The following is a 23,952-nucleotide window of genomic DNA, read 5'->3' on the forward strand; positions in this document are numbered from 1 at the left end:
CTGCTCAAGGATGTGAAGAGCTTCCTGAACCTAAGGTTTCAAAAAGTTTGTCACAAATGGATGCTGAATGTTGCATCATCTGAGGGTCAATAAATGTTGGAAAAGCATCGTGGTTGTTTCATCAAATCATCTTTACCTATGACTGGGCTCCAAGTCCTGCGCGAAGAGAACATCAGAAAGGTTTCACTTCTCTACCTTCTTCTCGGAGGGTCTAACTTTCTGACGCACTTGGGATGTGAGCCACCCAGATATCTCTATTCTTTCTTTGTGGGGCAGCTCTTTCTGTCAGCTGCAAAGCTATCAGTGATGTCTGAATCATCACAAAGAAGTAATTTGTGCTGAGTCTGGGGTGCAACTGTACATCTTCTTTACTTTTTACATTTATTCATTCGGCGAAAACCAAAGCGCACAGCTGCCGATGTTTGTGTTTTTCTGCATGTGAGTGTTGTGCTGGAGGACCTGTCACTCTGGGTGCGTCACGTGGAGCGTATGTGTGACATTTTCACTCCAGGTTCATCAGCGTGCGTGTGGGGGAGCTTCCAGGGCCGATGTCGGCGTCACCAAGGCAACAGTCTGGTTAGTTCCTGAAGAAGGGGCCCTAGTGCTTCAGCTCGGGGTTTGAGCCCCAGCTGTCTCACAGGTGTACAGCTGTGATGGAGTCTTCCACAGGTTTAGCGTGAGGTATTTGTCAAAGACCCGTGTGTGTCCTGCGGTCACATAACACCAGGGAACAGTGTTTCTTCAGTTCATCATCAAATTTTAAAAAAGCATGAATCACTTCATTTCATATGCCGCCTTCACCTCCCCTAATTTAGCATCTAATTAAATCTGCGGACTTCTGTCAGAAGTACAATCAAAACTAAAAACCGTCATTTGCATATGTCATCATATGCCTCGCAGGAGTGTTAAAATATTTAGTGATCTAATAGGCGCCGGTCTCATCATCCCCGGATGAGACTGCACTTTCCACAGCAGGATTCTCCTCGGCTCTGTGGAGCGCATTCTAATACCAACTGCGTTGGGGAGCCATGTAGAGCTACAGAGGAAAGATCCACATTAATTACAAGTTTTATTAGCTTCATTATTGTTGCTGTGACACATCATTGGAAGAATTGAGTCGTACGTAGTTATAAATATCTTTACCACATTAATTCATCTTAGGAAACAGCAAATCTTGGCAGCTGTGGGGATGAGCTGAAGATGGATGGATGGATGGATGGATGGATTTTTAAATCAGCTGCACTGCCATGAAAACTGTCCTTTGTAACTTATCAGGCAACAGAGTACGGTAGAGGTTGGATGTCAGACATGAGGAGACTATCCCTTGCTGAGCTGGGGTCAAGGCCCGTTCTTGACACTCGTCTGACAGCTTCCCAGGGTTGCCGTTTGAGCTCAAGACCAGACACCTGGTTGCCATTTGTTTGGCATCTGTGGGAAAAGCCGCTAAAGAAACAGATCTGACGCTGTCAGAGCAACGAGCGCCAGGAAGAACGAGGCGAGGCACTGATGTCCTAAGGGCTCCAGAACGGGCCCCCGTGAACAACGAGACTCGGGGTACGGAGGCACGGAGGGGGTACGAACACCACCCCCATTCACATCTGTGTTACAGCGGCCGTCTTCTGCCACAGCAGGACCTTAAACAGTAAACAAAGGTGGAAAAAATGCAGAGTGACACAGTGAACTGACATTTTGGTTTGAAAACAATCTATATTTAGAGGAATAACCAGGGGAGGATGTCCTTCATAAAAGCACTTTCATCACAAATGTGACATCAAAACAGTGCAGAAAAGGTGGCTTTAGAAACGTGAACTGCAATTCAAGAGGTAGATGAAAAAACACCAGAGTTACAGCGTTCGAAATTGTGCTTCTGGGGAAGACATCGTTTCATGGCGGGGGTACAAATGCAGAGGACTGGAATATTAAAACTAATAACACTAAAACGGTACAGAAAAACATTACTTTACAGAAAAAACCCATTAAAGACCATTAAATTTTTTGTGGGGAATTTACATTATGAAACATGCCCTTGTATCACTCTAGAAATAAATAGCTCATCTGCTGTGACATTAAGAGCAGGTGAGTAGAACAGTGTGATGCAGCACCCACACAATGTCCACTTTCACACACTCCGATCGTCCAAGTGCTCCTTCTGTCACACAGTGCCTGAATCGCAGCCCCACCATGTCCCACCGTGTCCCTCTGCGTCCCGCCGACCGTGTTCCTCTCGACGTCCCGCATGTCAGACTCCATCTGGGAAAAAGTCACTTTAAGGCTTGAAGGAAAGTTACACTCGAGTCCTTCGCGATGTCCTCACCAATAAGGTGGTATTAAGTGTGAACGCGTCTCCCGCCACGGTCAGCAATTCCCCGCTGAACGGTTCAACCGCTTGCCCTTCGTTCAAAAACAGACCATCCAGCTTCTGACCTCGTGGTGTCTGGAGTTTTCTCATGACGGACACTGTGGCCGAAGGAAGAAACGGCTGCTTTCCGTCCACAACGGGCACGAGGACCCCCGGCAGGGAAAGCGAGGCCGTTAGAGGTGTCGCGGGGCTGGGGCTCACAGGTGACAGGTGTGGGGGGGGGGGGGGTCTACGGCAGCTGGAAGCGATGCTCAGCGCAGGAGCTCCACAAACTGCTGGTAACCCTCCCTCTCCTTGGAGATGCTGTGGAACTGCTGGATGTAGCACCTCCCGTTCGCCACCAGGCGCTCCAGCAGACCGCCGTCTCCCAGCAGCCTCTTGGAGAGGGACACAAACTCCTGGCGGGAGAAGGAGACAGCGAGAAAGCGACAGGCATGTAGTGTCGGACGCAGCTCCGATGCTCCCTGAGGGGGTCATGTACCGTCCTACCTGAGGGCTCGAGTACAAAAGTCCTGTTTCCTCGTGGCGAACGATGGCAGCATTGCCTGGCACATCCCTGACCACCACGGGCACGCCCAGGTCCATGGCCTGCAGATGAGCATGAGCGGGCCCTTAGCGCGTGTTAGTAGGTGACGGGTGGACCAAACCCTGTCTTCATGGCCTTTGTGTCCTTTAATCCACATTGTTTGAACCACATTAGCAGGATTGGCACACGAAAGAAAGGCGCCTGGGTCTCTGTGGCCTGAGGGTGTGGCCAAGCACAACAATGACATGTGTGGTGAAGGCTCCTTCTGACAGCAGCCACACCGGCAGGTTGTCCCCTGGCCTGCTGTCATGTCTCATAGCTGTAAAAGCGGGAGGGGCTAAGGAGAAGGCAGAGAGAAGTGTTTGAAAAGCCAAAGAAAGGAGCAGAAGAACCACCTCCAGGATGGCGGCGGACATCCCCTCGGAGATGGAGCTGTTGACCAAGGCGAAGGAGCGCTGGAGCGCTGCGTGGAGCTCCTCCCGACTCCTCTCTGGGGCCAAGAAGACCCCTGCAGCCCTGCGAAAGCATCAGGACAATGTGGTGAGACGTGCCCCTCACTTGTCCCAGCACATGGAAACATCCTTGAACCGCCACAACCCTGTGGCTGGGGGGCTAAGCTCCGCCCGATCCTGCGAATCGTGACCGTACCAATGAGGATGAAGGTGGAGCCTGAGGCCACTTACCTTCGGAGCTTCTCTTCCACTTGAACAGAAAAGATGGGATCCATCTGAAACGAGACCAGGTCCACATTCAGCACCTTCCCTCACCGTGACCTCACACACCTGAGGATCACCTTGGTCACTTACCGAAGGGGGGGGTATAACGCGCCTGAAGTAAACCGGCTCCTCGCACTATGGGTGGCTGAGTTACAAATTTTGGAAGATAAATTTCTAGTTTATTATTTATTGCATCACTGCATCTTTGTAGCTGAGCAGCAACGACCTGTATTTACCCCTCTCCCAGCCAACAGGTGGCAGTAAAGAGCAGCCACACAGAGCAGCAGTGTGGATCCGCCTTAATTCAACTCACTTCCACAGTGTTTACAGTTCGCATCTGCTGTTCCCAAGCGTCCGCGATCAATAGCAAGATGAAGAGTGTTTCATGTTTACGAGATGAATCAGGCAACGACAAGTATATGTACAGGAAAACTTTAATTTCATTCAATTCAAATTAATCTTAATTTTACTGTCGCTCAAAATTAAGAAAAATAAAGTCTTTCTATTCACTATAGCTAAATCAAAAAAGTTTACATAACACACCCCGTTTATAAATCAAGGGTTGTATTTACGCGTTATGCGTTAACATTTTATTGATTGTGACTGGGAAATGGGGGAATTACAAACACTCAATTACGAACAGACTGCGAGTCCAGCTGTGTCTGTATGTGCAGTCGGTGTCCTGTGTGTCCAGGGAACATCTTCAGCTCTGAGCTGCTGCTCTGCTTCCTCCTGCCTCTGAGTCACGGCGTAGTGAAAGATGAATTCAAGTCGAGATGTGATGAAACGTGACAAGATGTTACAACATTTCAAGAAGGACAACAGATGTTTTCAGACAAGACAAAATCCCTGTGATTAATTCCCTCCCACACACAGGTGCTGGGTGGTACCGATCCAATTACACACCTGTACAGGTCTGTTAGACCTCAGACCGAACAGACACCTGCTGTATGACACTCGGCTTCCCGGTAACTGGAGAGATGGGAGGAAGGGCTGCTGTGGTTGGACCACTGGCAGCTTGGTGGTCCCACTCAAAAGGAATATCAATATGAAGGTTTTAAGTTTTGTCCCTGATGTGGTGGAATGAGCTCTATGTATCCCTCAGAGCTGCCCAATCCCTCCCACATTCAAAGGTCTCGAACCCATCTTTTTGAGAGCCACTTCTCTCCTGATCCATCAATGAGTCCATCACTATTTCAATGTCACACCTATAGGAGCTACTGGAGGGATGTGAACCAGGAACAGGGTGGTGTCACACACACAAGCTTTGTGTCTGTAATCCTGCATTTGCCTCGAAAGCTCATCTGTTGTTGATGCACTTCTATTTAGTCTGAGCTGTACATCTCATTGGAGGAGTGTGTCTGATACATGAGTATGTGTAAAAGTAACACGAATGTCCCAGACATCCCAGATGAAGCACTGAACACACACCGGCAGACACAGGTTCTGTTGGCTCTCCAGGTGCTGCACTGGGCACCGCTGTTGAAGACAATTTAATGGATTCAGATTCAAAGAGAACCAAACCCTGCTGTTTCCAACACGAGCGACAAACATCTATAAACCGCAGGCTTTGGGAAAAGTGACCCACAACGTTACACTACTTACACTCATTTAGCCATTTATATGACAGGGTCATTTCTACTGTATCCATACGGGGTAAATGCCTGGAGCAAGGGCACTACAGCAGCAGCAGCAGGGATTTGAACCCAAGACCTCCTGCTTATAAGGCCACAGCGCTAAGCACTACGGCACCTGCTGCCCCCAACAGGCTCTTCGGAGGCTGAACTGATGCTCTTTGACGAGCCGCACCGGCTCCCGAATACGTTGCAGTGCAACAGGAGGGGTCGCCCCGGGGCCTGTTGGCCAGACGCCTCGCAGGAGCTGCACGTGGTGAACCGTTGGCTGCCGAACACACGGGGGATGAGGACGGCAGCGGTGTGCCGTTACGTGCGCTAAATCTGTCGCTAAGCTCCCGAGACACGACCTAGTGTTGACAGTGCGCAACAATCTCATTATCCTTATTATCAGCTAATCCAGTGTAATTCGCATTGTGGAAGCGCTCCGATTGTTCTGCTCCCCTCCGATCACGTGACCCAAGCGTGATTTACAGAGTCGTGTCGGGCCGTTGGCATGGTGACCGTCGGCGCCAGTCCGCCCACCTCTTCACACGTGTAGCCTTTACTAAGACACCTTCCTGGGGTCAGGGAGCTTTTACGTTTAAATTTATTCATACTTCTCTGCAGAGTGACTTACAGTTACTAAGATTACACCGATTTACTCGTTCATACAATACGGTAAGTTTCACTGCATCAGCTCAGGGTAAGTACCATGATCATGGGCACTACAGCAGGAGGTGGGATTCAAAACCCAGTCCTTTGAGTCCAAAGGCAGCAGCCCTCACCACTGTGCCACCTGCTGCCCTGCGCAGTAAATACAGTCATTTTAGGCAAAATGTTTTGTTTGTTGTTTTGCCACTTGTGCATTTATGACATGTGGAGCAACTCTCCGAAGAGCCGAAGCCCAAAGAAAAAGGAAACAATCGGAAGAGCGTTACATAAAGAGCATGAAATGTCGAGGAAGGACTGGAGCGGCGCCATGACCTGAGCCACAGCGAGGAGCCTCTGCTGCCCTTTTCATCCCTTTCCATCCGTGTGTGGGTGAGTTTGTGCGTGCGTGTGTGTGTCCCACGGCGCAGGTGCCGCCCTCCAGCGTCAGCCGTAAACACAAACAAACACAAACAGGAAGAAGCCCGCGAGCCCAGTAAGGGTCTCGACCCGGGGTTTGCAGCAGTCAGCCCCGGCGCCCTCATCACACAGCAGGATTCACAAGCATTAAGGAGCTCGCCGGGGGCCACCTGCAAGGCGCTGCAGGTTTGAGGTGTGGAAACCCAGTGCGCTTCTCATACGAGCACCTAAATCATGAGCCATCGGCTGCGCTACTGTAAACACAGAAATAACAGAAAATCTTTTAACCTATTAAATTCTTTCACACACACACACACACACACACACACTGACTGAAACCGCTTATCCCACGTGGGGTCACGGCGAGCCGGAGCCTAACCCGGCAACACAGGGTGCAAAGCGGGAGGGAGAGGGGACACACCCAGGACAGGACGCCAGTCCGTCCCGAGGCACCCCAAGCGGGACTCGACCCCCAGAGCTACCGGAGAGCGGGACCCGGTGAAACCCGCTGCGCCACCGCGCCCCCCTCTATTAAATTCAGCGTCAAGTTAACGTTTTCACATCATCTGCCTGAATTTAGCGGCCAAAATCGCTCTCTAACCACTATGCCACCAGCTGTCCCTGTTCACTGTTTGAAACTCCAACGGTCAAATCTCTGAGCAATACTTTGTGTTTTTTCGGAGTAAAACTGTAATCCTGAGATCTGTTTGTACCTCCAAAGTCACTTTTAGCACTGAGCCACAATCAATAAAAGCTTAACAATACAGACGACAATAAAGAATTTTAGGACTAATATTCCTGTTAAATTTGCGCTACATTAACATATAAAGAAATCTAAAATGACTGAACGAAAAATGTTTTCTCCATTTCTCCTCCTGTTCAGCACTGATTGCTGACAGATTCATACGGTAAACATGTAGAACGACCCTCATCTTGTTACTGATCACTGACTCCCAGCAACAGCAGAGAGGAGCTGTAAACACTGTGGAGGTGAGTTGGATTCAGGTGGTGCTACACTCCTACTCCATTTGGGCGGTCTTTACTGCCTCCTATCAGCTTGGAGGGTAAAAACAGCTTCCATCACCTGCTCCAGACAAAGTTTAGAAATGAAAAAGGGGAGAAAATAGAATTAATAAACTGAAAAAATGTCTCTCTTCATTCCTTCATAAACTGACACTTCCAGTTTATAAACGTACTATATAAATACTGAACATGTACAATACTGAATAAATAATCAGTTAAACTTAGTAACATGAAACTTTGACAAGCGCTTACCGCCCACATGTTTGGTTATTAATGTTTGGACATTAGCTCTTAGTTATTAATTATGTTTGCACTTTAATCATTAGGTGTTAATGTTTTCAGATTAATGTTTTGTTACTGCTGTTCACACATCAACATTCAGATACACAAATTAACGTTTGAGCAGTAATGTTCACGTACCACCAGTTATTGATGTTTCCCTATTAATGTTTGCAGATGAGCTCGGGCATTGATGTTTGGTTATTAATATTTGAATATGAATGTCTGGCCTAACCGAAGATAACGGCGAAACACGATGGACAAAAGGGGTCTGGCGCAGAGCGGCCCGGCAGAAACCCGCCGGCCCCCCCCCCGGCGCTCCGGCGACCGCACTGCTGGAGAGACCACGTCCGCAAATCAAAGCGTGAGAATGAGAAAAGAAACAAACCGAACACACGAAGCGAATTAATGCGAGGGGGAGCGGCGAAGCGGAACGGCCGAGGGGCCTCCCGAGGGCCCTGTCGCCGGGGCCCCTTCGCCAGTCGACGCACACAGGCGGCAAACACACAGAGAACATGTCTCGCCTTCAAGAGCGAAGCGTGAAAAATTCATTTTCCTGCCACTGGACCCCATTTGTTCTCTTTTTTGCTTTTTCAATTATTTTATACAATGTTTCCTCACCACGTGCAGTGGAGCTTTGCAAAGCGCATCTCACACACACACACACACACACACACACACACACACACACCCGTTCTGAAGGAAAGTGCACTTTCAGCACACAGTTCATACACACCTGGACTTTACGGACTTATCACACTGAATAGCACCTTTTTGTTATTATTCTTCATCAGAACGATTTGTCATTTCCCATCTCAGTGATTAAAGCGTTTTGTGATGACAACCCCCCTAAAGTACTGGATCAGGTGAAGGGGGCGTGAAGAAGGCAGCGCCAGGGCCTCCAGGGCACCTCTGGCTCTTTATCGCACCCCAGCAGGACAAGTGGCATCCCCACTGCCCAGGACACACGTGTGGGCGCAGTGATTATCTGTGTGTGTGTGTGTGTGTGTGTGTGTGCGCGCACACGCTTCCCCATATCTGCTTTTCCAGACGTGTGTGGTGCCACTATCTCACGCACGCACGCACGCACATTTTCGCGCCTTGGTCAGGGGGAGCTCCGGGACTCACCTTCGGTCCAATGATGACAAGCACCACGGACGGCTCCTCGCAATGCCACTCTGCAAGAGATCCACGCAAGTTTCAAATGAGGGTTTGGGTTCGGGTTCGGGTTGCGGCCGCACGACCTGCACATCATGTCTCATCTCCCCAGTAGGGGGGCCTGAGCCCCCACCCCCCGCCCACCTGAGAAAGCCTCCACCAGGTAGAGAGGGTCCTTCACTCTCCGGAGGCCACAGACGAGGAGGAACACGCGGAGGTCCTCACCTGCGTCCCTCACACCTGAACACACACAGCGACAAGAGCCGTAAGTTCCCCTTCTCACCAGCAGACACACACATCTGTATTGTTCATTATTATTACTATCATTAGAGCGGACAAGCGTGGTCATCCCAATGTATGATGGCCATGGAGAGAAGAGCACCGTGCGAAGCGTCTTGCGCAGAGTAAACCCCAGTTACTCGACAGTTCTACATTTCTCTAATGTTTCTACACAAAAACACACGTTGTGCTGTGTGTTGTCTTCTTGTAAATCACTTGAAAGACTAAAAGATAATTGTTTTCAGAGCAGCGTTCGGCGTACTGCTGCTTTATGACGTTTCATTTCGCCCAGTATCGCAGCAGCAGGGAGATGATGACCGATGAGCGTAACGAGAGGGAGGAGGCGGTGGAAAGAACACGATGATTCCTTACAATTCTGCATTTCCAAAAAAATATTTCTATGTTGTGGGGGTGCGGTGGCGCAGTTGGTTGGACCAGGTCCTACTCTCCAGTGGGTCTGGGGTTCGAGTCCCGCTTGGGGTGCCTTGCGACGGACTGGCGTCCCGTCCTCGGTGTGTCCCCTCCCCCTCCGGCCTTATGCCCTGTGTTGCCGGGTAGGCTCCGGTTCCCCGTGACCCCGTATGGGACAAGCGGTTCCGAAAGTGTGTGTGTGTGTGTGTGTATTTCTATGTTATGTTCTGAGAGGCATATGCTGGAAAAAAAACCTTGTGAAATATTTCATTAATTTTTTTTAATTACCAATGAACCAACAAAGCATTTAATGCATTTTAATATAAAAATATATGACAAAATAATATTACGATCTGCAGTCATATGAGGTCCAGTCAAAGGCAAAGTAACTGTCCTGAGCCCAGTGCTGTATTCCTTGTTCACACATGACTGTGTGGCCAGTCACAGCTCCAACACCATCATAAAGTTTGCTGGCAATACCACCATTGTGGGTCTGATCACCAACAACGATGAGACGGCCTACGGAGAGGAGGTGAGGCTCCTGGCAGAGTGGTGCCAGGACAACAACCTGTCTCTCAATGTCAGTAAAACTAAGGAGCTGGTGATTGACTTCAGGAAACAGGAGACGGCTCACGCACCCATCTGCGTAGGAGGGGACGTTGTAGAGAGGGTCAACAGCTTCAAATTCTTCAGGGGCACCCTCACTGCCAAACTCACATGGACTGAGCACACAGCATCGACCATCAAAAAGGCTCGTCAACGTCTCCACTTCCTCAGGCGTCCGAAGAAAGCCAGGATCCCCACTACAGTCCTCACCACTTTCTGCAGGTGTGCTGTGGAGTCCATCCTCGCAGGGTGTAAATTTGTGATTTACATCCTGGGGTGGCAGCTGCTCCATACAGGACAAGAAAGCCCTACAGAGGGTGGTCGAAACTGCTCAGGGAATCATGGGCACACAGCTACCAGCAGTCGAGGACACCTACGCCACACGATGCCTCAGAAAGAGGATGCGCATCATGAAAGATCACAGTCACCCCGCACGGGCGCTTTTCTCTTCCCTGCCATCTGCACAACGGCTTAGGTCTATTCGAACCCGCACAGCTAGGTACAGGAACAGCTTTTACCCCTATGCTGTAAGAGTATGCAACACTCACCAATGTGCCACCTTTAGTAAATAGAGTTGGACTGCTCCTCCCAAGCACACTGGCACATTACACTGCCACTTTAAGCTTTCTCATGTTCTGAGCTCTCTGACTGTCAACTGGCATTATTGCTACTACTGTTACCATTATTTATTGCTATTGCTGTTGCACTACTCACTGTCATTGTCATTGTTTTATTTGTGCAGTGTTTCTATTGTCCTTGCCCATAGTCTATAGAGAAGCATTCAGGAAGATTTTCATGATACACGTACATGGTACTTATATCTATGACAATAAACTTGGAAACTTAACTTAAACTGAAACTTAAACTTAATAAGAACCCAAGGAATTTTCACAGTAATCAAGGTGAAGTACTCTCCTCAGAGGTACAGCGTCAGCTCCATCCCCTCCAGGTGTATGAAGGAGTGGACAGGTGGACAGTGGAATCACCTGTGACCATGGGATGACCCCTTTCATGCAAACTCCACAAGAAGGTCCAGTCATTAAGAGCCTCAGCCTGCAGTAGCCTTGACCAGGGTCCAACGGCAGGACCAGCAACACCTACTGCAGCGTGATCCTGAGGGAGCGCCAGCCAAAGGGCTGAACCGCAGGCTTACGGCAAATCCGCGCTCCTGCCCACCATCCGCACCGCAGTGAAATCCCTTCCTGGGCAACGTGGACCCTGGCTCGCTGCCAACAGCGCTCCAGTGGGGTCACCCAGGGGGGTGTGAAACTGAATCCGCAAAGACACACAACCATCTCGCAGCACAGAACCACAGAGAATGGTCAGAATGTGGTCCAACCGTGGTCCAAAGGACGACAGCAGTAAAGGACCGAAGTGAAACCAGCCTCCTGGCTGTGCTCACTGCTGGCACTGCTTACCAATCGCAGTGTGGCTCAGCAAGTAGCACTGGTGCCATGTAAAATGTACAAAGATGTGCGGAAGAGGGCCAACAGGCCCCGGGGCGACCCCTCCTGTATTTAGCAGGCACTTCAAACCATTTCCTCCCGCTGTAGTTTCACATTTTCATTCCAAAACATGAGAGGTTTGTCAAGAGTCAGATGTTGTTCAGATGTTGTCAAATATGTTTAAAGGCTGTTTGCCGAGAGAGAAACAAACAATTTTACATATTTCTCTAGCGCTTTTCTCCAGGGACATTCAGTGTCAAGCCACTTACACTGATTTGCCCATTTATAGAGTAGGGTAACTTTTACTGTTTCAGGGAAAAGACCTTGATCAAGGGAACTGCAGCAAGAGGTGAGAGCTGAACGCATGACATCAAACCTGGGACCTTTGAGTACAAGGCAAAGGCTGAAACCAGTACTCCACCTGATGACCCATTAAGAAATTTGCGACATCATGTGATGGAGATGTCACAAGAGCAAAAAACATCTTGTGACGGAAAGGAAAAGACCATCTCCACGTCCCTTCAAAAAGCCACTGTAGAGTCGCGTAGCCATGGCTACCCCAGATGTTCACACACATCATGAATGCAGGCTTGTAACCGAAAGAGTGACTAAAGTGCATCGTGCTGCGGGAGATGGAGACCCCAAATGCGGCCCTGCCCCGTTCCTCTGCAGTGTGCCGCTTGAGGGCGTGACAACAGTGAGCTGTACCGTGTTTAATACATTAGCGAGTCGCCGTATCCGCTTACAGCTCCTGCACGTGATCCTATTGGCCAAAGATTAAACTATTAGCTCCTTGCGAAGCTTCCAGGAAAGGTGCTCAGTGGCGCTCATCCTTTTCTTTACGTGTCTGCGGTTAAGCTCCCATCTCGGGCTCTTCTAGAAGGTGGGCCAACGGCCACAGCTCCAGTAAGCGGCCCAAAGCACGGACTGATCCCCCCGAGCCCTCAGTCACACGGAGACACTGACGCAGCGGTCGCTAAACCGGGCGGCCCCACCCGGCTCGGACTGGAAGGGATATTCCATCGCTGCTCTGTGCGTGTGAACCTGGGGGCGGGGACAGGGGTGGAGGAAGGGAGAGCGGCAGGAAGAGGGGTGGGCATTACTGCATTTTCAGAAACACACTATGAAAACGGACTATCGCTGTTCTCTTCTCCCACTTTGAGTAAAAAATCTACTTATGTCTTGAAAAACATAACCAGTGTCCGGATCCGCAGCCAGACCTCATTTATAATTATCATTTTTATTATTGTTTTTTTTGCCCCTGCCATAGACTGGCATCCAATCCAAGCTGTACTGTACCTTACGTACCTTACATCCTAAGTTTTTAGAATAGGCTCCAGGCCACGGTGACCCTGCACTGCAGAAGCACTTAGGGATAATGACAGAGGGTTTAGCAGGAAAACCTCAGCTCCAATTTCCCCAGCACTCTATGCTGACAGAGTTAGACCAGACAGGGGTCATCATTAAAACCACAGTAAATCGATGATCCAGCCAGTCTCCACCCCTCCCTCAAAAACACGCGTCATGGTGAAGGACACCAACTAGGAAGACAAAGGCGTCAAGGAGGGGCCTTCGTGTCCGACCTCTGAGCAGGTTGACCTGACCTGCACGAAAAAGTATAAATAGGTAAAGATATAAAGTCACTACCGATCGCAGTAATAATTGTCGATGTCATAAGTTTTCCCACAAAAGGCAATAAAAATGGGACTAATACACTGTGGTGTCAGTTAAGATGCAGTCAGAGATGAGATGTTTCCACCCCAGAAGAGCGAGGTGAGACATTATTATAGTTGCACTGCAGCAAAGAGCTCTCGGGACAGAGGTCCTGGCAGAAATACCAGAGTAAATGCATATGAAACGGGTCCAACTCTGAATAATTAACCACTGAAATGACACCTTGAACCGCAGGAGCATACGTGAACACCTTGGCACTCTTTGAAAAAGCGGCTGCTGATCAGCGAGCTATCGGCCGGCCGGTACTTCGGCTCAAAGGTGGTCAAAGTCCAATCCCAGAACACAGCAGACGTTGCCAAGTACCCGGTGTCCATGTACCCAGTGGCCATTTACCTTCTTCTGGGTATCTAGTTGCCGTAACTCCCAAATGTCTTTTTAAAGCCCAGGCTAAAATGGAAAGGAGCTGTGCGAGAAAGAGAGGGATCAGAGCCCACAGTCCCAAGTCTCTAGTGCCTGTTTGCCTCAGTTACCCCACCCTCCCACCCCCCCCCAGATGACACTCTGCTCCTGTGTTCTCACTCCTCACACACAAACTCTGCATTTGAGCTCAACAACCTGGACACCTCTCTCCAAGGTGACTTACAGCATGAGGTCTGTACACTGAGCTCCTGACACAGATTTACCCATTCATTGAGCAGGGTAACCTTTACTGTATCAGTTGTAGGCAGTTACCTTGTTCAAGAGTACTACAGCTGGGGGATCAACTCTAACCATAATATACTGGCTGCCACCACAATAACTGTTTAGTTGGATGTTAAGGGGCTGCTTTCAGTCACAAATAGATAAGATGTGCTTTACATGAACACATGACATATTTATCAGTTATTTTAAGATGTAAACATCTTGAGTGGGCCGGTGCTCCAAGTCTGTGTCATTTCCTCTGGAAATGACAGTTTTTATCTGTCTGTCTATGAAACCGAATGGTGAGGAACCCAAGAAGAGACCGCTCCGCACCCTTTCTTCTACGATGGTGAGAAGATTAGAGTGCCCCCAACTGGGAGCGCTGGGTTTGTACTCAGCAGCCCACTGACACACACGCCTGGCCCCATCTGAGCATGTCGGCCACCCCCCACACTCCCCGACTTCCCAGGCCCACAGAGACCATCAATGGAGCACAAGAGAACAAAGAGCTTCTCACCACCACAGTCTTTCCAGGGAGTCTCCAGAGATCAGAGGTCCTGGGTTCCGACCCCTGAAGCCAGTCAATCCGCCTGCGTGTGAGCTGTGGTCCAAAGGGGTTTGAAGACAGACACCAGTCTGGCTCACTGAACTAAAGAGCAGTGCACCCGCTGCTGGGGAGCAACCAAACCTTGCCACTCTCACTGTCGCAAACAAAGCGATGCGGGTGAATCGTAAAGAAACAACCCTGGTGGAGAACGCCACGTTGCACCTGTCCCCAGGGAGGTGCTGCCAGGGGTAAGGGCTTAGCGACAGAGCGGCAGGACGGCACACAAGAGAAAGAAATGCCAAAACAAATAAATGGAGTGGTGCAGGGGCAGGAGGGAGAGAGGTGGATGGCTGCGGCGGGGGAGGCGGTGCGGACAGGTAGGATGCAGACGTGTGGGACGCGAGCATCTTACTGCGGTGACAAGCCCAGGCACGCGGTACTCCTTAGCATGCGGCCGCCGTACCCGCCGACGCTCCTTTGTTGTGTCTGATGAGCATGAAGAAACAAACCTGCTGGAGGCTGAATATTAATCACTCCTGTGTTTGGGGGTTGGGGGGGTACACAAAAACACACAGCAGCTAATCTGGAGAGCGACATAAAACGTCGCCCAGAACATCATCGCAACACATGGGACACAAAGGAAGCACGTTTGCATAAGAAGGGGAGAATCTCGCGGTAAAAAACAGAGTAAATAACGTGGACAGCGCTCTTGTCCTTCCTTTCATAACTAGTAATTCGGACGAGACAGGAAGCAAGAGGTCAGGGGCTCCTTGTGCGGCGACGGCACATGAATAATTTCACTCCCTGGGCTGCGGAGAGCACCGCGACAAAGAGCCCCGTAATGGATGGAGAGGAAAAGCACATTTGTTAAGCAGCCCCCCCCCACCCCCACCCCAGCATGTATATTTAATCACTGGGTGTCTGGCCACAGGCGGCAATCAGAGTAATTCAGCTCAGGGATGGGGGGTGAGGGCCTGAAGGATGAGTCCTTCCGAGAGGTGCGTGGAAAACATCTCGCCGCACTCCGCCTGAACCCGAGGCGGCGGGACGCTGCACTTCCTGTGGTGGCAGAAAGGGGGTGCAGTCCACGAACTCTCTCGCTACTTCCTCTCAAACTTGTGCCCGAACACATTTCCATGCAGCACTGAGATGGGAGCACTTATTGCAGTAAGAGTGGCGTGAGTATGTCTCCGGCAGTGGGTTGGGGGGGGGGGTCTCCATGGTACCTGCGCTCCTCAAAAAGTCGCTCCAGCAGAACCCGGGCGCCGCATTGGTCATGATCCCTGTGGAGAGACAGACAAAGAGCTGGCTCAGCTGCCAGACCTGTGGCAGACAGGGGCACAAGGTATGACATACATCCATGCAGGTCAGAGTGCTGGGGGGGTGGGGGGGGTTCTCACAGGGTGTATGGAGCACAGTGTGAACACCAGCTTCCCTCAGCCTCCTGACCCAAACAGCTCCTCCTCCTCCTCCCACCCCTGTCCCATCCCCGGCCCTGCAGCCAATCAGAAGGTATGAATACCTGAGTGCCCCTGTGGGTCAGTGATAATAGTACCTAAGAGGGGAGGTACCCGGGGGGCAGCTGGACCAGGAGGGGAAGAACAGCCGTTTGCACTGCGCTCTGAGCAGACAAAGAGGGACAAGTCGGCTTGGGCAGCAGGGGGCAGCGCAGCAGCAGGGCCTTCGCCAGGCTTTTGTCACCCTGTGGTGTATGTGTGCGTGTGTGTGTGTGTACGTGCGGGGCAAACCCATGCCCCTCACCCCCTCACCCCCTCCCGCACACCTGAAGCAGAAGCTGCCCGTGGTCGCGGCTCCGCGACCAGCGACCGGCGCTCGCCACCCGAACCCATGTCCTTCGCTCCTGAAAGCGTGCGCAGGAGCGACCGAGCGGTGGCGAGCGGTGGGCCGAGGAGCCGTGGGTACGAGCAGCCTCCGCCGGCGCCCACGCCACAGCAAGCCGGAGCATGCAGAGGGAGCCGCGGTCATTACCTTGGGGCTGGACATGGACCTTACTGGCCGAGGACGGCTTGGGGAGCAAGAGACGGGTGCAGAAGAGCAGTTAATAGTCCTGTGAGTTCTGTCTGAGCACAACAAGCACTGTCAATTTGTACAATTAGGGTGGAACACACACACACACACACACACACACACACACACACACACACACACGCACAGTTCGTTAGCTGCTAATCCATCGACTGCGCTCGGCAGAACACAACATTTGTAATCCTGAAAAAAGACTCTTCAGTGAAATGGGATGGAATTTATCAACTGACCCACTTAGAGCCATAAAGGAGATGATAATAGTCAGAGGACATATTTATTAAGTGCTTTTTCTTAAGCTCACACTGCTCTTATAGAGCCATGAGTCTATGACCCTAAAACCTCAAAACTGTATGACGCTAAAAAAGACTGTTTTACCAATTAATGCGGCTCCTTTATTGTTTTATTGTTCATTTCATTAAATGTCTTATAAGTGTAAAGCAACACTTATGAGCAGGGAAGCTGACACTAACCAATTAGCTCTTAAGAATAAACTGTTTACAATTTGCACTTTTTGCTCTTAGTCGGTAAAAAACACGACTCTGTTCAACTGTAAATGTAAACTTTACAGTTACATGTTGCTCAGTACATTTCCACAATATACCACCACCTCAATGTACAAACATGGCATCCATCTATGTCGCTTTGTTCATTAATCCAACTGTTTTTCACTTTTATCAATAAAACAGACATCCCTCATTCTCCTCAGGGTGTTTGGTTCTGCAAAAGGTTCAATTAAGTTCTGAAAATTTTTTAAAAATCTGTGTAAGACTTCAATATTGGAGTGAAAATTAATTTTTAGAACCACTGAAAAAACCAATCATTTCCATAACCTCCTACTCGATCGTGACGGTTCACCTGTTCATCCCATAAGTGCATAACATTTGTCACCTTCCTCTTATGTGCAGAGGCCCCTGGGCAAATAAAGGACTGAACGAAGACACACCGTGTCCCCAGGGGTTCTCCCTCGTACACTCGTGGAGCTCATTCACACTGCCCCCTCACGCTGGTTCACTTGAAAACATTTCCACCTTTATTTACTTCAACTCTATTTTCCTCTATAAAATCGACAGGGGGCCTTTGGATTCAGAGCTTGCAGGTTTGAACCCCCCTCCTGCAACAGTACCCTTGATAGCAGTACTTACCCTGAAGTGATACAGTAAACATTACCCAGTTGTATAAATGAGTAAATAATTGTAAGTAGCTGAACACTGTAAACCACTCTGGAGGAATATAATGACAATAAAAGTAGAATTTCTGTCTGTAGCAGAAGGAACAGAGCCTGTGTTTACCAGCAAAGTGCACACAAACAGGAGTGTTGAACCGTCATAATCCAACTCACTTCCACAGTGTTTACAGCTCCTGTCTGCTCTTCCTGATAACTTGCAAATAAACGTCTCATAAAAGCCATAAAAGCAATGCCACAGTGGCTCTCAGTGGGTTAAACTGTTGAGAGGAAACAAGAGAATGTGTGCACGCACGCACGCGCACAAGTACAGGACAAACCGCATCGAATTGCAGTTCACAGAATCAAACCAAATCGCTCACAAGCAAATGTTTTTTTCCGCGAGGCCTGAATCTCTGCTTGACGTCCCGAATTGCGAGGGGAAGTGCTCCTGACGGAAGCTCCGTCTGGGGCCTCGGGACGAGTCTCGTCTCAAACCGGAGCACGCAAACAAACATCACGGCTCCGTGGCCCTTCTGCCCGCGCCGCCCTCCCGCTGTATTTATAGCCGCCTTTGTGCTCCTTTACTTCCCGCCGTGCCTATTTCTCTCCTTTCCCTCAAAGTCACTTTCCGAACACTTTGAGACGATAAAACGCACGCTCCCTTCCAAAGGAAACGATAACTTTTGCCCTGAGCTGCTTTCAGCTGAAATCTAATTCAACTCTTTCATCATATTTCGATTAACGGAGTGATTTCCTCATTTACGCCTAAGTGCAAAATCCCAGTTAAGGTTCCATCTTCACTCCCGTGGGAGTCCTGCGGGCCTCAGAGATGCCGCGATAGACGTTAGCGACAGACGGTGCCTAACAACGGCCCTCCTCCGTCCTCTCCTCGTGTGCGAGCGGCTCCCGGCTCGCGGCCAGGGAGACAATGCGCTATTAACACGGGAACGTGTCGCTCAGGGTGCGGGGTCAACGGGACAATCCGTGAGCAAGACGGATCGGCGAGTCGTACCCACAGCCGCTCGGCGTCCTCCTTCATCTTGGTCGAGAAGGCAACGGCAAACCTGGTGAGAGAAAAGCACATGTGAGGGGTGGCATCCCCTGTCCAGCCAGAAAGGGAGCGCTGCACATTCACCAAGTGCTCCATCTCCCTGATGTCTGGGGTCGATACTCCGACGAAGGCTCCTTCCCATCAGCCCCAGCAACCAGGGGGGCGTCACGTTGACAATCAAAGGCAGAGGAAAGGTAACGCCAAGGACCCCCATCGCGCTGATATGGCGATGGTGCCAGGGGCGATGGCAGAGGCTCGGTTCTAGAACAATCTGTGGGATGGGAGTGGATTTTGACTGAACAACAAAGGTGGACCTCGAGCTCACCCCCAAATCAATGACATTGGTACAGGGCGGAACGCAGGGGGTGGTGTGGTAGGATCAAGGTGTGGCCGGGCCCTTTGAAGCGAGGCCCTGCGTTGACTCCTCGGGCTCCCGAGGCAGTCGTCGCCGCGGAGTCTCGCACGCGGGAATCAAACACAACGCTACTGCTGCTCATAATCCTGCGGGCCGTGACTGAGAGCCACATAACACGGCAGCTCGGAGGGGGGTCGCCGGTGAGGAGCTCTGACGGGGAGGACGCTCTCCCGCCAGGGCGAGCTTCACCCTGGGGGGACCTCGTTCCATCTGACATTTGTAATCCCCCCCACAAGGGTGCCCATTGGAAGAACACCTTAATCCACCACATCTATTTTACCTACAATCCCCCTGAACCTGGCACCCTGCAGGTGCTGTGAGGAGACAGCGCTACTTGCTGGGCCACCATGCTGCCAATGTCTAGTAATATCAATATTACATCTATGGCAATATTGATATATTTTTAAATTTTAAAAAAGCAGCTGGGAACAGTCAGAGCTACTGCCTTTGGATCCAAAGGTTGCAGATTCAATCCCCACATCTGGCTGTAGTACCCTTGAACATGGTACTTACCCTAAATTGCTCCAGTAAAAATTACCCAGCTGTATAAACAGGTAAATAATTGTAAGCTTGTAACTGTAATAATTGTAACCTTAACATTGTAAGTTGCTTTGGAGAAAAGCAGTAGCTCAATGATAAATGTAAAAATAACCATTTCAGTATTTTACGTGATCTGCAAGCACACAATTCTAAACAGACAGACATGAAGATATTTTTTTAAATGCAGACTTGTAGAGAACCGTCACACACCTCTCTTTGTTACACTGCCCCTCGCAACTTTTTATTTGTGTATAAATTTTAATATTCTAATATTGTACAATTATCTATTTCACTGTGTTTTTTGTGATATTGTTCTGTGGTTAAAATACTGTTAAAATATTTCATTTACATATAACAGGACTACTCTCATGTCAAAATGAGAGAATTAGAAAAAAATCGTGCAAATGGTACACCAGTCATGTGAGGATGAACTGTACCAGAGCTACAGCAATAACACCTATATGCGCGGTACAGTGGTGTCTCACGTTGCCGTTGAGTCCACGTTGACTCTTGTTGATCACATTATTAGAGTCCTTCCAGAATGTTCTGTTCTCCACTTGTGTCCTTAGTGTTAAAGGGCTGTGTCCGCTGTCACTGTGGTTGTGTCCATCCATCTGGTCGCTGCTCGTCCTCTTCTCCTTTCTCCTACAACTTTTCAAACCATCATCATCTTTTCCAGGGAATCCAACCTTCTCATGACATTTCCAAGGAATGACAACCTCAGTCTCATCATTTGTGATCCCACTGGGAGGCCCCTCCATACTCTGCTCCATTCCCTCAATCCAGACAATTCCCAAATAGCCCTGCTGGTGAGTTCACGGTGACAAAGGTGAGTAGCACTCCTCTCATGGACAGGCTACATGTACCCTAGGGAGTCCAGGGTGTTTTATGGCCTGTTCCATGTGGCTCAGACTCTGGATCGCACCGATTCCAACAACCTCTCCCTGCACTTGGTGTGACGGACAGCAGGAGAAATACCCTGTAGCACGCCGAGGCGGCGGGGAAGCAGGGCAGAGCCCGAGGTAAGACAGCCGCAGCTGGGACTGATTGCTGCCTCTATTTCTTCCCCCGGACCCGCCAGTGAGGAGAGAGAGGAGAGAGACAGGCAACCCACAAGAGACCCTGACCGACACAGACCCTGTTCGCGAGCCCAATCACGCCCGTACCCTCGATCCCGAGCCCCCTGGATGACACAGCTGTCCTTGGAACACTGCCCCGACCCATCTGTTCCCGGTTCCCCCATTCCCCCCCCCCCGTCTTCTCCCCAGCACTCCTGTAAATAAACACCGGCAATAGCTGTGCACCTACCTGGGTCTGCCTCCGTCTGTTGCATACCCCCTTTGCAGCCTGTGCTGGAAATGTTCTGTTCTGCACAGACATCAAGTGGGACAGAACTCACCTTGCTCCTTCCAGCACCTGCTCCATCACGGCTCGCTTGGTAGCATCCTTCACATCCTCGTTGATGTCTGTTCCACCAAAAATGATTCCATAGGGCACCTGGCTGCCTGGTGCAACAGCAAGAAAAAGAGATGAGATGAGAAGAGAAAGAAAGAAAAGACGAGTATGTTTACTTTTAATAGCATTTGTCACTTTTCCAGAATTTTTGTCCCAACATGTGACTCCATCTTGTGTTTAACCTCCAAATTGATGGACAGCAGTAACAAGCAGAAATTAAAAACTTGAATAAAATGCAACAAAAAACTATAAAAAGTATCTTTCAAATTTATTGTAGCTGTATCTGAGACTTTCACAGGCACAAACCTGTAACTACATCTGTAAATGTTGGCATTATTTTATTGACTATGACTTTGAAGTTAAGAAAAAACAAGTTACAAGCAGACTTCTTGAGCCTCTTGTGTTTAAGTTGAGGAGCCGGTGTACCGTGTTTCCCACATCGCAGCTCACGTTGTTTCTTTACGTGTTTTAAGCCGTCCCTCTCTTTGTTAATATCAGTCAGTCCTCTGGCCCACAAACGCTTTATACAAAAACATTTTGTGGAGTATAAATAAAGCACTCCTGTATTTATACGCAACTTTTTATTGTGTCTAAAGCCAAACCTGAATATGTATCACAGCCACCGTGTGGAAGCATAGTAATTTAAAAGGCCATTAAAACCTCCAAGGCTGCACAGTTGAAGGAAAATGCTAAAACGCAGACGACCTGTAACATAAGGAATCCATTCTGCACTTTCACTGACTGCGAAATGAACGCTGATGGATTGCGCTTATTGTTTATTCTGAAAGAGTCACGGCCATGGCTATCTCAGCAGCATATTGTGGAGCGGTTCGTTTTTCTGCATTGAATTAATTGTTTAAGTGAATAACTGGAGGGTAGGCATTATAATCCTACTGCGGTGCTGTCACAGGTTCTGCAAGAAGAATGTAAAACTTCAGTATTCTGATCCTGCATTCTTCAGTACTGATCTGGTTATGCCTTTCAGTTCACACTGATGGGCAGCAGGAGGCACTATGGTTAAGTGCCATCTTGCAATTGAAGAACCCAGGTTCAAATCTCACATTCTGCTGTAGTAGCCTTGATGAAGGTACTTACCCTGAAATGATACAGTAAAAGTTATCCAGGTGTATAAATGGATAAATCACTATAACGAGCTTAGTGTAGAAACACTGAAAGTCATCGTAGAGAAAAGTGTCAGACAAATGATTGTTAAACTCAGAAATTCACACTTTGGTGTTTATTTGTGTTAGTCATGTTGGCTAAAAGTTTCTGAAAATGGTAAAACAGAACAATCAAGAAGATGCACAGAAACAAATTAAAAAATTCAAGGGCCACTGACTAACACATAAGCTATCCCCAAATGCCATACAAAACCCCTCCGCTCACTCTAGATTATCATCTTTAACCTCTCTTAGGGGTAGTATAGTGGCACGGAGCTAGTGAGCTGCAGCTTCAGTCATGCAACTTTGACTCCAGCCCAGCCTGTGTGACATTTCAATGTTCTCCCCATGGCCGTGTGAATTTCCTACCAGTGCTTTGCTTTCTTCCCACAGTCCAAAGACACATATTTCAGGTGAATGGGCAACTCTAAATTTCCCATAGTGTGTGTGTGTGTGTGTGTGTGTGTGTGTAAATGAGTGTGTGGGCAATTGTCCTGTGATGGACTGGTGTCCCATCTAGAGCACAGTCTGCATCATACCCTATACTTCTGGGATAGACTCTGGATCAACACAGCCCTGCACTGGTCAAACAGTTACTGAAAACCAATGGATAAATAAATTCACTTTTCCTCCATGAACACTGGGGGGGATTACACAACTTTCACAGACGAACCGCGGACGATGCGCAAAGGAAGAAAGCAGAAGTGATAAGGAGATGGTTCACCTAGAAGAAGCCGCCCTCCTTTGTACAGATGGATGGCCAGAAGGCCATCGAAAGGAGTCTCCCTGCTGAGCAGCACCGCCACGTCACCTGGGGACTGGAAATTGGTGACATCTCGGAGGATACAGGTGTGGCCCGCTGACTCGACATGTCCCCTGGAGCACAGGCGCAGGTAAAACAAACAAACAGCATCATCATCATCACACAGAGCCCAGTAAATAAAGAGAATCACGCAGGGCCACAGTGGCACCGTCGCTCCCCTGCCCGTTTCTGGACTCCCTCAGTCTGGTAATCCTTAATTAAACTTCTACTTCTGGTGATACGTCGAGGCATGATTGGGTTCCAGACCCACTCTTTATTGCCATAGCATAGCACCTTACCTAGGTATGCACCTTTAATTTGCACAGTGAAGAGCTGCAACCCAAAGGGGTGTAAAAGGTGCTCACACAGGTGGCAGCAGCAGCCTCAGGTGTTCCTACCTGATCCTCTGGGCAGTGGTGCAGTTTCCAGTGTGTGGGCTGAGGCAGGCCAGCAAAAGCAATTTCATATCGACCACCCTTATAAAACGAAGCCACAAGAAAAGAACGTCCTCTGTCTCTTATTATTGCACAGACAGGCCACGTAGGTCAGCAGCAGCATCAGTATCAGTATCAGTATCAGTCAGTCACCAGAGATGAAGAGAGCAAAACTCATGTCAGGATTTCCCCGGTCCGCCACCGAAAGCGCTCCGTCGGCAACATGCGCTTTGCGTACTCATGTGGAAAGTCAGCTCAATACAGAAAGTAAGGAAGGTGTCTGTATTTAAAACCTAACATATTTACGTCTATTGCACGAAAAACCTTAAGTTCACGATACGTGGGGGGGGGGCATTGTTTGTTGTTTTGTTTTTTTTTTTTTTGTTTTTTTTTAAACTCACACAAGATATTTCGGGTCTTTGTATTTATGGTTCATCCAGGAAGTTTTTATCGGCACACAAATGATTGACGGCAACCTAGACCAATCGTTACCGCA

At 49.3% G+C, this 23,952-nt stretch overlaps 1 protein-coding gene across 1 annotated transcript; it reads right to left on the minus strand.

Annotated features, from left to right (window-relative positions):
- Positions 1–2,582: 2,582 nt before the first annotated feature.
- Positions 2,583–23,664, minus strand: glt1d1 (glycosyltransferase 1 domain containing 1). The gene is made up of 13 exons (XM_018731739.2): positions 23,610–23,664; positions 23,421–23,498; positions 22,945–23,096; positions 21,005–21,110; positions 18,612–18,663; positions 16,378–16,414; positions 15,615–15,671; positions 8,890–8,985; positions 8,716–8,765; positions 3,569–3,612; positions 3,281–3,401; positions 2,849–2,947; positions 2,583–2,757 (listed from the first exon to the last, which is right to left on the minus strand). The coding sequence occupies exons 2-13, from the start codon at positions 23,486–23,488 to the stop codon at positions 2,611–2,613; spliced, it is 1,029 nt and encodes a 342-aa protein (XP_018587255.2). The 5' UTR covers positions 23,489–23,498; positions 23,610–23,664; the 3' UTR covers positions 2,583–2,610.
- Positions 23,665–23,952: the final 288 nt, after the last annotated feature.

The sequence above is a fragment of the Scleropages formosus genome, chromosome 17 (genome assembly GCF_900964775.1).
Source record: "Scleropages formosus chromosome 17, fSclFor1.1, whole genome shotgun sequence".
Classification (NCBI taxonomy): domain Eukaryota; kingdom Metazoa; phylum Chordata; class Actinopteri; order Osteoglossiformes; family Osteoglossidae; genus Scleropages; species Scleropages formosus.

Excerpts from the sequence above, each read along its gene's own strand:
- glt1d1 (XM_018731739.2), bottom strand. The coding sequence starts at position 23,488 with ATGAAATTGCTTTTGCTGGCCTGCCTCAGCCCACACACTGGAAACTGC. Across the intron at positions 16,415-18,611 it reads AGGACGCCGAGCGGCTGTGG|CCGTCCTCGGCCAGTAAGGT; the intron begins GTACGACTCGCC and ends TTGCTCCCCAAG. Across the intron at positions 8,766-8,889 it reads CCTGGTGGAGGCTTTCTCAG|AGTGGCATTGCGAGGAGCCG; the intron begins GTGGGCGGGGGG and ends GATCTCTTGCAG.